The 13,394-nt window shown below is 41.8% G+C and overlaps 1 protein-coding gene across 2 annotated transcripts in view; it reads right to left on the bottom strand.

The window, feature by feature from the left end:
• Positions 1-12,996, bottom strand: part of cobll1b (cordon-bleu WH2 repeat protein-like 1b) — a 35,749-nt gene extending 22,753 nt beyond the window's left edge. Inside the window, exon 1 of one of the 2 annotated variants that reach the window (XM_023831383.2) lies at positions 12,694-12,996. In XM_023831383.2, the coding sequence (XP_023687151.2) occupies positions 12,694-12,746 (53 nt within the window). In that variant the 5' untranslated portion in view covers positions 12,747-12,996. The remainder of the gene's footprint in view (positions 1-12,693) is intronic. The other variant, XM_023831296.2, reaches the window with a different exon arrangement.
• Positions 12,997-13,394: the final 398 nt, after the last annotated feature.

The following is a 13,394-nucleotide window of genomic DNA, read 5'->3' as shown; positions in this document are numbered from 1 at the left end:
GACTCTTGCCCTGACTCCATATGCATGTTTAGTTTGCGTTTTCTCCTCATAGGTGTTTCAGGCATCTCGAAATTGTCCGTATTGTGTTAATGTGCAGGTTCCTTGCAATGGACTGACATTCCACTCAGTGTTGTCCTGCTGTGTTCCCTATGTATACACCCCCCCCCTCCTGCAAAAGCAGCTGAAAGATGGACAGATGCATGGTTGCAATATTATTTCTAGTAAGTGAAGAGACGACAGATTATTCTTGTTAACACTGCAGTGTTTCCCTAACAAATCCAATGCATCATCGCGACCAATGTGAATTCGGCTTCATCAACACTGAGCAAGCGGTGCCAGAACTGCTCTGGCTGTAATCCAGAGTCACATAACTTTGAACAGAGAATGCAAACTGGACATCAGAGAGCAGCACAGCGGGGATAATGAAGACAAAAGGGCTCCAGAACAATGGAGGCATAGAAAATGAGCCCAATCGGGTTTATAAGACATAGGGTCTGTTTCCTGTCTCCAAAGAGGCAGCTGTCACTGACTACAGCCAAATGTTCTCTAGGAAATGAGAGTCTACTGCTGGCTGGTCTAATACACATCCACTAATTTATCTTAAACAACTGTTTATCTAATCAGGGACACTGGGAACGGAAGCACGGGTCATCACAGGGCATAATGTAGATAGCTGAGGGTAGAGAGGTTGGTACCTTCTACAGTATACTAAGTGAAGACACAACAATCATCATGATTTTTAAGATCCTTCCATCTTAATACCAATACTAATTTTCAAAACATGGGGGCAGTGTGTGGCTCAGTGGGCTAAGCCTCTGTTTCTATGATTAGAAGGTTGGTGGTCTGAGCCCAGCCTCAGCACATCTGCAGGTCCTTGAGCTAGGCCCTCAACCCCCAGCCCCCTGGGCTCCGCTATGGGTGGCTGCCCTTCGCAGACAATTTGCTGTCACCTACAGAGAGGTGGCATAAAGAGAATTTCCCCACAGGGATCAATAAAGTATCAATTATTATTATTACTATTATCATTAGAATTGCAAGTCTTTTGACTGTGGGCTGATGTTTCATGAAAATACTCAGCGCTGGCTTGCTGTTCTACAGGACAATGCCTGGATCGCTGTCATTTAGTTTAAATGCAACTTGTTACATAATTTCAAAAGTGAAGAGCATTCGGAGCGGCATAAAAATCTTTGTGATTTTCGTCTGGATTTTATCGTAACAGTTCATTTTCTAACCAGTAAGCCAGAGTTATGTGAGAAACCCATTCTAACGTTTCTCTAATATTTCTGGAGTGGACCAGCACATTCAAGGAACAAGTACAGAGGTCCGTAGCCAAAGGAACATCAAGCAGAAGAACAATGGCCGGATCAGAACCCATTTTATATGTACCCAGGATTTTAACACACTTGTGCTGTATCTCTCGCTACCAAGTAGTTCAAACCGTATCTATGGACCTCGGATATGTCCGTTCACACTGTGATTACTAATTTTCCCCACATAGTGAACATTCTGGAGTTCAGTGCAGACAGGAAGGGGCAAGTTCCCTGTTAGGAAGGTAATAAATCTCAGGGATGGGGACACCCCTAGCCCCTCCCACCAATATCTCTATCCTAGGATGAAGTACAGCAAAAGCCAACAATGGACAAAGCCTATGATAGTTTCAGTCTTGCAGTTTTCATTTCAGGGAGGAACTTACCAAGCAAAGTGGTATCCTTAAGATCTTTTCAGTAAGGGACCTGCACACTCTTTAAGGAAATGGGGACACTGCCTTCATTGACAGGTATTATTTTTTTTCTTGGACAAGACACATCTGCCTGGTTCTACCACAAATGCTCCCGCTAACTGTAACTGGAGAAGTCAGATCTTGAACTTCACACAAGTAGTTCTCCCCAAATGAGCTTGATGGGCCGAATGGCCTCCTCTCATTTGTAAATTTCTTATGTTCTTATGTTCTACTGTTAGGGTTTGTAGGGAACTGCCCGTCCTGGCAGTATCACCCAGTTCCTTACCATTTAGCTCTTCAGCTTAGCCTTTAAACTTTAAAATATGCCCCATTTAGGAATATCGCATTCAACCACTCAGTTTTGTAGGGTGCATTTTGTGATTTTTTTTAGCAAATGCTATGCTATCAAAGAGAAAGATGCCGGCCTAGTGGTGAACGCTGCCTTTAAATTTAGACGTTATATCCATATTTAAATTGCTTAAGTTTGTTCAATGGTTGTAATGGAGCAACTGAGCAGGGAAGACGTATGGAGGAAGACGGCAGGCCAAGTTGGGATCCGGATGATACCTTATAACTTCTGCAGGATAGGCAATTCGGCAAAATAAGCATGTGATCTACCCCTAACAGCTCAACTCAGAACATTATGACTTGGTCTTGGTGAATGTACTTAGATATCTACAGCTGTCATGCTAGATAATTTAGTAACAAAAGTGCTCTTGCAATACAAGGCTAACTTTAGCCAGGAGCGGTGTTGCCATCGCTTATAAACAGCATCAGGAACACTAGGCTTGTGTGGTGGTTAAAGACTCCCCTAATGTTCCAGTTCTCTGGCCTTGTTAAAGTACCCATACCCCAAGAAATCCTACAGCTGCGTAAATGAGCAAAATTTATAAGAAGGAAAGACATCAGCAAATAAACATGAAGGTAACATGAAGCGGTGGTGGCCAGACTGTAAGCATGGCAGTCATCCGGCCCGGTCTGCCAAACAACCAAAACAGTGTTTGAGCAGTTCTATAGAAGTGAGGGAGGAACCTTAGCAAACACTGGGAAATGTTCCACTTATACTGCGTCTTGCCTGTGTCAGCTAGTCCCGCTAATAGCAGTCAAAGGAATTTTTCCAGAATATATACCCTTGGATAAGAGGTCGGTATAAAGGATAATCGCTTCCTCTGAGCCCACCAGGTTAACATGGTAACATCAGCAGCTTTTAGGTGGATCACATGCAAGGTATTTCACTCATAGGTGAAGCATTAAGTGTGACTGGGTGGAGCAGATTCCCTTTATCTATTGCATGAGAGAATGCTCAGGGTATACGGCAGGGGACACCCTGGATTGGATCTGAGTTCATTACAGGGTACAGATTACAATGTAGCATCAGAATATGTAAAGATAGGTGGTAGATCATTTTTCTTAGACTGCTCATGCCTCATCTTTTAGCCGTTTTCCCTTGTCTTTCCTGTTTAGTTGCATTTTACTTTTTTGTCTTTTATTATTTAGGTTATCTTAGCTATTTTGTGTTAGCCCTGATTGCATGAATATCCACCTTAAATAGCTCTGCCGCTTATCACTATGCTGAAGATCAAGCATATTGTCAACCCTGTAACTACGCGATGTGTGGCAAGCTGGAGCTCCCAAGATTTTGCTACTGAGGTGAAGGGAATCGCCTGAGTTCACCAAGAGTTCACTGCTGAATGTTTAAAAGAAAACCAAGTAGAGATGGTCTTGCCACAATTATGTTTAGCCGAGGGACCAAACAGTAAAAGAGATGATTGGCAACCTTATCACCTAGGGGTGTGGATCAAGGGAGGAAACAATGATGGTGATTGGTTAAGGGACTGATGAAGCTTAAGTGACAAGATATTGTCAAACAATAAGAAAATGTATAAGAATTAGTGCAAATGTGTATTAGACTCTTGCAAGTGTCCAGCCTTGGTTGTAACCTTATTGTTGCAATAAAGACTGAATCTGGATCTATACAAGCAGCTTCTGACTCCTGATTTGCCAGAAATCCAGTAAATGCTTCATCGCACACATTTATCATCAAACTTGCTATGGATCTTGTACCAGACACAAAGAAGACATTACAGACACTTGGTTAAAAGGCTGCCTGCAGAGTCCTGAGTTTAAGTTCACATCCGTCTGAAGTGAACAATGAAGAATGGGAGAACATATCAATTCACAAACATCCTTCTAGTGTGGTGCCTCCACAATAACTTCAGTCCACACCCTTCTGAAAGGCGCAAGATTTTCCAAAATGATCAGAACCTGGAAGTTATGCAAATCCTTCGCTGCTTATTTACCAAACTTATTTTTAGACAGGTACCAGACAGGGAAGCTTGGCATGACACTGCCCAATTCTCCTTTGTTGTTTTGTTTCTTGGACTTGGTTTTTATATCAAGGCCATAATGCCCTGAATATTTTTGGCTGAATGCAGGAAGTCACATCCATAACAATAACGTGAGTCATGGAAGTTTCCTAACCCTACAATGAGAACAAACGGCTTCCAGATCAACAGAGAGCTCTTCCGGCATCTCCTGGTACCCACTGTTTTTGTAAAAACGGAGCTAAAACACTTTATGTTTTGAGGTCCAGCTTGTCTGTGTTGTTACTTCAGCAAAGTCACCAAAGAAGAATACAAACAGATCAGAACATTAGTATTTAGTATCCAGCCAATCACTGAAGGTGAGTCATATCAGGTGATAAAATGGCAGCTTGTGATTGGATGTTGCCGGAACAGGGTTTCAGGTTTCATTTGTGGGGAGGGGGGGTACTGGGGGGCTAATCCCAGCGGGTAGGCATAATACTGAGCCAGGGCCACAGAATTTGGTGAGAAAGGTCACTCACAGTAAACAGAAGTTGTTTGGGGAGGGTCTGGAAGGGTCACTACTCCAGAAGTTATGCTGGATGGGAAGAAATTCTGGGAAAACAGAGGGTGCATGGCCGCTGACTGCGTGAGAATCGCCTGCTTCCTGTCCACTTACAGAAGGATAACATAACAAATACTCCCACACGGCAAATGGCCCACCTGTATGTTGGCAACCAGTTATCCAAATAATCAAAAACATCAAGCCTTCAATCAGGAAACATCTCTAAAATACAATCGGTTCAACAAAGTAATAGTGCATTCAGGACAGTAGTCAGGATTTTTAAAATAGAGAGGTCGAAAGTGTGAGTCCTTCCTAGGTGTACTCCATAATCGACTGCGGTTATTGGGGATGCGGAAAAAATACTGTTGTCTTGGTAAGTACGACCCTGAGTGCAGTAAAACACAGTCACTGTATATTAAGCTACAAGAGACAGCCATCATAAGTAACTAAAAAGAGGAATATTAGCTTCCACGGAGAGTCTTCCATAAGTCTGAGGTAAATTTCACCCTAGGTCAAGCGACAGCCATGCCCTTTCCTGACACTCTAATTGCAAATTCCCATTCCCAAGAGCCTTAAACTAGGAAAACTTCTCCTCAAAATTGCTTAAAGAGTCCATGCGTAGTTTGTAGTGTTGGTATCCCAATATTAGCGGGGCCCAACACAGAATACCTTCACAAGACATGGAATTACTTCTTCTTGAGATGCTTCTGTGTCTGCATGGTGACAACATGGAGACCCACACATTTAATAGCAGAAGAGAAAGGGGGGGGGGGGGAGGGAGGGAGGTTGTAATAAATGACCCAATCAGTTCTTGCGAGACAATGGCGCATTGTGTGTGTTGAGCTGTTTGGCGGAGTAACGCTGGCTGGTATTTTACCCCCCGTTTCCGCCGCCCATCACGTGTAGAGATCTGCAAAAGGTCCAGTTTTGGTCAAAGGGTCCATGGTCTACTGAGGAGCCGCAGGGTGATCTCAGAGGTTGATGTTTTCCTTCGAACGTAAAGTGAAAGTCGACACGTGTGTCTCCCGCTGCTGGTTCTCATCCGAGCCCCTAGGGGACCCCCTTCATTGGTGATGCATGTCTGGAATGAAGCACCCCCTCTTGATTTGTGCTAGGGCAGCTTGTGTGACTTTCAGCCTCCCTCTCCATGGTACACATTGCACAGTTATCTGTTTAAAATTACTTCCTGAGCCCATTAACACATAACATGCATATCTGTGAATGGCTTTTTTAATGATAAAGCATAAATAGAGTTGTTATCTCTTAATTAAGGGATATTTCAGTGTACGATGACATGAAAGCTGAATGGGTAGCACACTAGCCCCATGTTTTAAGGGCTGGCCGGTCCATTCCCACGCCTAGTACAGCGTATGCAGAGTTTGCATGTTCTTGCCTGTGTTTGATTTCTTCCACTTAGGTGGACCGCTGACCTGAAATTGCCCCCAGAGTGCACTGAGATGGGGCTGCATCCCCTCTCCGACGTCCACCGCCTTATGCTCTGTGTTTCCTGGGATAGGCTCCAGATTCGCTGCCTCCCTGTGCTGGATGTACGGTTATGAAATATAGATGGATTACTATTGTTTTGGTTCACCCAAAGACCACATTATTAATGGCACCACAAAAATGGAACACATACAATATCCCTTTATATTAAATACTGTAAGTTAAACAATAACAATTAACAATATATCAATTGAAAAAAAACTTGGGGGATGGGGGGGCATTTTATTACCCTAAGAATCTGTATTTTAATTCAAGTGCTACTGCCCCCTACTGTTCATTTCTATACCTACATTATTGCCAAGCTCAGCCAATGCTGATTATGTGTAGGATGAGTGCACATATGATGGAATGCATGGGTGAATTATACACTTTCAACCTACTGAAGTAACCTAAACACCAAACCATTCACATTCATCCTGGCAATGTCATCATAAACCTTATGGCCCTATTATACCACAGGCTACTGATACTGATAGTAGACATTCAGTCATTGTATAAATGTAAAATATTCTCTTTTTTGTTTCTGTGTAATATATTCCCTTTGGATGAGCATATTCTGCCAAAGCATTTCATTTCCTGAGGGAAAAAAGCCGCCTGATTTGCCCTAAATGCATCGTCATATGAACAGGTTTGTCTGGAAGTCATTTTAAATACCTTTGAGATGTAGGGTGGTGTGACTCACCAGGGGTCACTATGTACCTGCAATCAGTCCTGCAAGTTATAAAACACTCCAGCTTCCTCTTGCCAGAGAGAGGGAATTTTGTGTACAGCATCAGTGTCCTGCAGCCTTGTTTTTGTCTTTGTATTTGTCCCCCAGAAACACAATAGTACTAAGCTGGTCAATCACACAATGTTACAACTGTAATGTTATGCTGGGTCTTTGCAGTCAGCTGAAATATGTTAACATGGAATATATATATATATATATATATATATCAATGCCTATCTTTCTGCACTGCTTCACGGTGCATTTTACCCTTCTAGAGCATACTTTCCATAAAACATAAAAGGCCTACTATTCCCCAGGCTTCCACAAAGGAAAGCTTTGCGAGGTCTGTCCCAAAGTCTCAATGATGTCGCTTGTGGAATTCTGTTTTTTTTCCAGACCTCACAAAATTCCCCGTTTTCTGCCATATATGAGCTTAACCCCATCAACTCCATCACCAAAATAAAAAACACACTGACAAACTGCGTACATATTGTAGATCTAGAATTGCATTTGTTTATATCTTCAAATTGCATGAAAATAGAGGCTTTTAAAAATTTCTTTGGATGTGTCTGGCATCTGCAAAATAGCGAACCCCCCCCGCCCCCCACACACACACACACACACACACAGGTTTGTAATTATATCTTTGTGGGGACTTGCCATTCATTTCTATGAGGAAAACTCTAATTACGACATGACAACCTTAACCCCTACCCAGCCCTAACCTCAACCATAAGTAACCAAACAAAATATAAATCTTTTGGCACTTTAACATTTTTGATTGCATTCACAGATCTTTGTGGGGACCCAAAAAATGATCCCCACAACATCAAAAATTACAGGTTTTTATTACATTATGGGAGGACATTTAGTCCCCACAAAGTAATATAAACCGAATCCACACACACACATACAAACAGTTTTCTTTTGCATCCAACTAAGTTCAAATGATTTGGCTGCTTTGTTACATTACAAATTTCTTTTTTTTTGGTAAATTTAATTGTCACTCTAGTCTTGCAGGAATTTCCCCTCTGTTTCATATCATTCTACTTACATGGTGTTACTCCTGACAGTAAGAGTGAACAGGACCCTCAGCCCCCTATCTCCGCTGCCTGTTTAATTGTCCCAACCCCCATCCTTGCCCTTGGGGAAGCCAATGCCATGATACTGAAGTCAGAGCCTGGTCACTTATAGGGGGTGTCTCTACACCAGCATATGGTTAACCTCAGTCTGGGACGGGGATGAGCAGAGCCAAGCTTCTGATAAGGTCTTGCATTTGGAGCGCATCCACAAAACTCCCCCACACGCCCTTGCCGCTACATTCCTTCATACAGCAGCCGGTAACCCTTCTGAGTGGTCCAACACCAGGCCAGATGTTATCTGAAACAATGGAACAGCTGCAGATGTGTGTGTGTGTGTGTGTGTGTGGGGAGGGGGGTGTTTCCATGACGACAACGAATCAGATACCTTCGGTTTGAAAGCGCGAACTCCAAATAAAACAACGAGAACTTCAAGCACCTCATCAGTTTTGTCATAAATAACAGTCCGTGACCCAGATGCTTCTTAAATGTGTCCATTTATATTTAATGCTCACACACCCATGATATGAAGCGTGATATGAAGCATCGACTGGCATTTTCACCATGTACACCACAGTGCATACGCAGTGTCACACAAGCAGGTCAAGAGATTTAATAGGTGTCTCGGTTTTCAGACCCATCCTGTAAGAGACCCATTTTAAGGATCCATAAATAAATAATTATAGCATGTAGGGCAAATGAAAGTAAATATTTTGGCTCATGGTCAATTTTGCCCCAAAATCTGCCTTCCAATCAGTCTTAAAACACAGCCATGTCTCCCTGTCCTGGATCATCTCCTGCCAAAGGACCCCAAATGCTATTTCTGCAAGAACACGCAGTCCCAATAGAAACGGGCCCCCAGACCTGAGCAGGGCATCTATTTTAGGTGTTACAGCAACTTGCACAATGGAATAATGCAATACTGGTGCAAATCAGAAGGTGAATTTTACTGATTAAAATTAGAGCTCAGCCCTTATCTGGAGCAGAAATTCCACAGCAGACTCCTAATTAAAACCGCAGGGAGGCGGCAAGCGAGAGGACAGAGCAGGGACTGTGCAAAAATCCATAAATGACACGGACAACCCATCCCACAGCCGAGAAGCGAAATTCCCAACCTCTGGAAGAATGTAAGATGACACCCTTCCCCTGTAACCCTTTGTATGCCGGAAGAACTCGCCAACACACTTAACTACTGGAATTCCTTGATTTTTAGGTCATTATTTCCCTGATTCCTACATGAGGAAGGATGAGTGGCCAGCTGGAATATTTTCCTTTTAAAATGTAACAAAAATTCACCAGGGGTACGAGGGATGGCGCGGTGACTTGGGGGGGGGGGCGGGGGTTCACTGTTGTTTCACACCTCTGTGGTTGGAGTCACATGTCATGTGTGTTTTCTCCTCCGCGAGCTGCAGTTTCCCTCCACAGTCCAAAGACATGCAGGGAGGCTGACTGGCATCACTAAACTGCCTGCATTGTGAGGCTTCTCACTCCCCCCATACCACCCCCCCCCAGCATGAGTCACCTTAACTTGTTATTTATCTTTATTGTTAGTTTTTAGCACAGACACACACACACAGGTTTGTAATTATGTCTTTGTGGGGACTCTCCATTCATATCTATGGGGAAAACTCTAATCCCAACATGATGACCTTAACCCCCATCCAGCCATAACCTTAACCAGTAGTAACCAAACAAAATACGAGACTTTTGGCATTTTTAGTTTTATGATTGCATTCACAGATCTTTGTGGGGACATGAAAAATGGTGCCCACAACATCAAAAAATGTTTTTATTACATTGTGCGGGGCATTAGGTCCTCGCAATGTAATATAAACCTAATCCACACACACACACACACACACACACACACACACTGCACTATGAACAGGGCTGGACTGGCCGTCTGGCATACCGGGCGTTTTCCTGGAGGGCTGGTGAAATTTATTGCTCACCCCCCTGGGCAGCAAAATGTATTGCTCGGCAAAAGTTATTATGGGAGATCACACCCCCCATAATAAATAAATAATAATAATAAATTCACCATGGGACCATGTGGGACACCAAAGTCCAGGGCTGATGTTTAAGTCCACCATGTATATAAAGCCCTTGTATCCATCCACTTGAGTTTTGCACTTTGAAACTGTGAAACCGCCCCCCCCCCACTGCTTTTGAATGCTGCACCGTGCTCATGGCAAAATGCTACTTCGTGCCACTGTGTAGCTGTATATAGATGTTATGACAATAAAGCCCACTTGACTTGACCTTATGTGCAGCTCCCTTGCCAGTGTTGTGCCCTCTACCCTATACGGGCTGGGATAGGATCCAGGCCCTAGCACAACTCTAACCAGAATAATAGAATGTTATCAGATGGATTCATTTTTATTATGCAACTGAATTAAACTGTTAACTTTTAACTAATTTAAAATGACATTTTTTAACTTTATTTACAACTATTTTTATAGGAGTAATAGCGAATAATAACAATAATAAGAAGAACACCAACTATAACTACAACTATAATCACAACTACAACACATTGTGTTAAGTTACACAAATAAGTATACATTTGGGATTATGATGCCCTGAATCTGTCCTTTTGTCCACAATGTATTTCCCATGACTCGTACAGATGGTTAAGTTAGTTTCCCACTGAGTCTTCAAAGTCAGGAAATGAGCAAAAGTTCAAAGGTTATTGAAATAGCTGAAATCTGTAACTTAATTTCCAGACAGAAGGAGATTTGTTTGTTATTCAAACAAGAGACATTGTTTCAAAACTAAACATTTAAACACAGATTTCAAAATCATATTCAAATGCTACATCCTTATTGCAGAAACAGAATGTAACTTGAAGTCCTCTGTATTGTCTTATTTGATTACCTTATGGCTACATCTGTGATGTCAATGATTTTTGTTGATATGGGGAAATTGAATTAGTTTTCTTCAGTCAAGCTGTTATGTCATCACATTGCTATTGGCTTATAACACATGATGTGTCTAAACATCTAAAATTGCCCTCTGGGTAGAAAAGTAAGGAAACCACAACAAAACAACAGACGTTCTCAGAACATGGTTATAAGTAGATCCTGGAATATCTTTCGTAAGACAATTATTTCAAAATGTTTTAATTCTCATTATGTTAGATTTAGTAACCATGGGTATACCCTTTAAAACAGTTTTAAGGGTAGGTCTTGCATGCAGTTCAAGTCCCAATAAGCTATGAATTATGTGGGGGGAGCATGTAGGAAAGCAGATGTTGAGATGAGGTGATAGTTTGTTTGAAAGGCCTGAGTTTATGGGTTTTTCTGATGTCACTTGTGAAAAACTAAACCCAGTTGGTCTCTGACAGAAACTTGGTGTGTCCAGAAGGTTTACTCCTCAAATTTGGTGACTCCAAAGACAACTATCAGTACTGTTCCATGGATCTGAAAGAGGATAGTTAAGACTAGTTAAGACTTGGGGGGGGGGGGTTCACTGTTGTTTCACACCTCTGTGGTTGGAGTCACATGTCATGTGTGTTTTTGTAAGTCATTTGTTGTAATATTTAAATGAGTGCTTTTGATTAGATAAGTATTGGTAACCATGTATTTTCAATTATGTACCTTCAGATATGCATTCACATAAAGACTATTTACTCAAATTCCAAACATATTTCATGATATTTCTCGCAATATGGTGTCTAGATTGGTTTTGGCATAGTCCACACTGTAATTTCAGGCCTGATATGCCTATGCTTGACAGCGCATCGCGGAATTTCATTTTCATGGCTACCATTCTTGACAGACTATCCAAGACTAACTAAAAACATGAGGGTAAAAGTGATGCTATCAAAATTGAAAGGCGTCTTTTTAAAAAAGAAACGTTCGCTGGTTGTCCATTTTTGTTTCTAGATCGCGGTGGCGTTAACAGACGTGTCCAAGGGGCGCGAGGCATATGCCACATACTGGGTGGGACGCTGGTCCAGTGCTTCGCATTCGCACATATATTGACACATCATCCACATACCTAAAAGTGACAGCTGAACCATTTACACATCTGTGCATGGATAGCCAGAGGAATCCTATATATCTACATCATTTCCTTGTCTCGTGCCTTATCCGACCTAGTATACGCTGCTGGACCTCAGCAACCATGACCAGGACACGCAGTTAGAAGATGGATAAATAAATAATAATAATAATAATAATAATAATAATAATAACAACAACAACAACAACAATGGTGAGGGTAGTTGTTCATTCAGTAAAAAAAGAGTTATGAAACAGATATTCCTAATTGAATCTATTATGTACTCTTTGCTTACGTTATTCAATGCGTACCACACAAACCACAAATTGCTCACTTGAAACATGATTAAAATAAAATTGTACCGTTCAGAGCTTCGAAACTTCGGAGAAATCTTTCATCAAATATAATTAGAATTCAAATAATAACACGCTTCATCCCATTAGTAGCAAGCTAGAAAGACTAATTTTGGTTGTAATGCGATCTATGTTGATAGTTATGTCAATCATGGCCTCAATAAAAACTCGTAACCGGCGTAAATAAAACCCAGAAATAACCCTGGTCCCGAAGCCTCAAGGAGTAAGAACCACTGATCGGTGCGAACCCGGCATTGAAACCCCACGTAAAAAAATAAATAAGACGACCTCAATTTTACCTTTATACAGCGTCGTGTTAAATTACCCAGAGCACATGCAATTTTAAAAATAATAACGTTATACGAGTTATGCATTGACATTGTTTTCTCCTCCGCTACCTTACTGCAGTGCACTGCAAGTATAACGGTTTCATGCCAAAGAAACTCTGAAACATACCTGGTAGCTGGAGGTAGACGGTGCAAAGTACCTTGCACACCAAGGTTGTCCATTCCTAACTGATTCAAAGTCTTTTACGAAGGAAAACTCAGACAAGTGCGCATTTGCGCATATTCAGTGACTTAAGACATGTTTAAAGTTTTTCACGGCCAGATAAATGACTTCTGATATACTGAAGTGGGAGGGAGGATGCGTTTGACAATTACGTCATAGCTTCAAGAAGAAACTTACTTTTAATTATAGGAAGGCTCCGTTCAGCGATTTAAAACTGCTTAAACATCAACGTTGCCGCATTAAAAAATACATTGATAAATCTGTGTACTAATTTCCGTTGGTGCAATAAATAACTACGCGTCTCTTAAGGGGGAAGCAACCCCCCCCCCGACCCTGGCCGGGGAAATGTGTTGGTTTCATTGTGTAGGACAAATCACATATATGACACGAAGCAACAAGAAGTGTTTTGTATATTGTTTATCTGTATATCCATGTAAGGTTTGTAGAGGTCCTTCAGTGATCCTAAAATTCCCAAGTAATTTTGCTACGATTCCTCCGCCGTGCATTAACCCGTCATCCAAAAAAGACTCCATCTGACCCACTTCACAAAGCAAACAAGCTTTGTTTTCATGTCGTGACATTAGTTTCAAAGCCAAATTACGTCCTCGTCTTTCAAGATAGTTAATTTTCCGACACATTCCGCATTT

This window comes from Paramormyrops kingsleyae, chromosome 1, assembly GCF_048594095.1.
Source record: "Paramormyrops kingsleyae isolate MSU_618 chromosome 1, PKINGS_0.4, whole genome shotgun sequence".
Lineage (NCBI taxonomy): Eukaryota > Metazoa > Chordata > Actinopteri > Osteoglossiformes > Mormyridae > Paramormyrops > Paramormyrops kingsleyae.
Note: the sequence above shows the minus strand (reverse complement) of the source record. Positions and strands in the feature narration are given on the sequence as shown.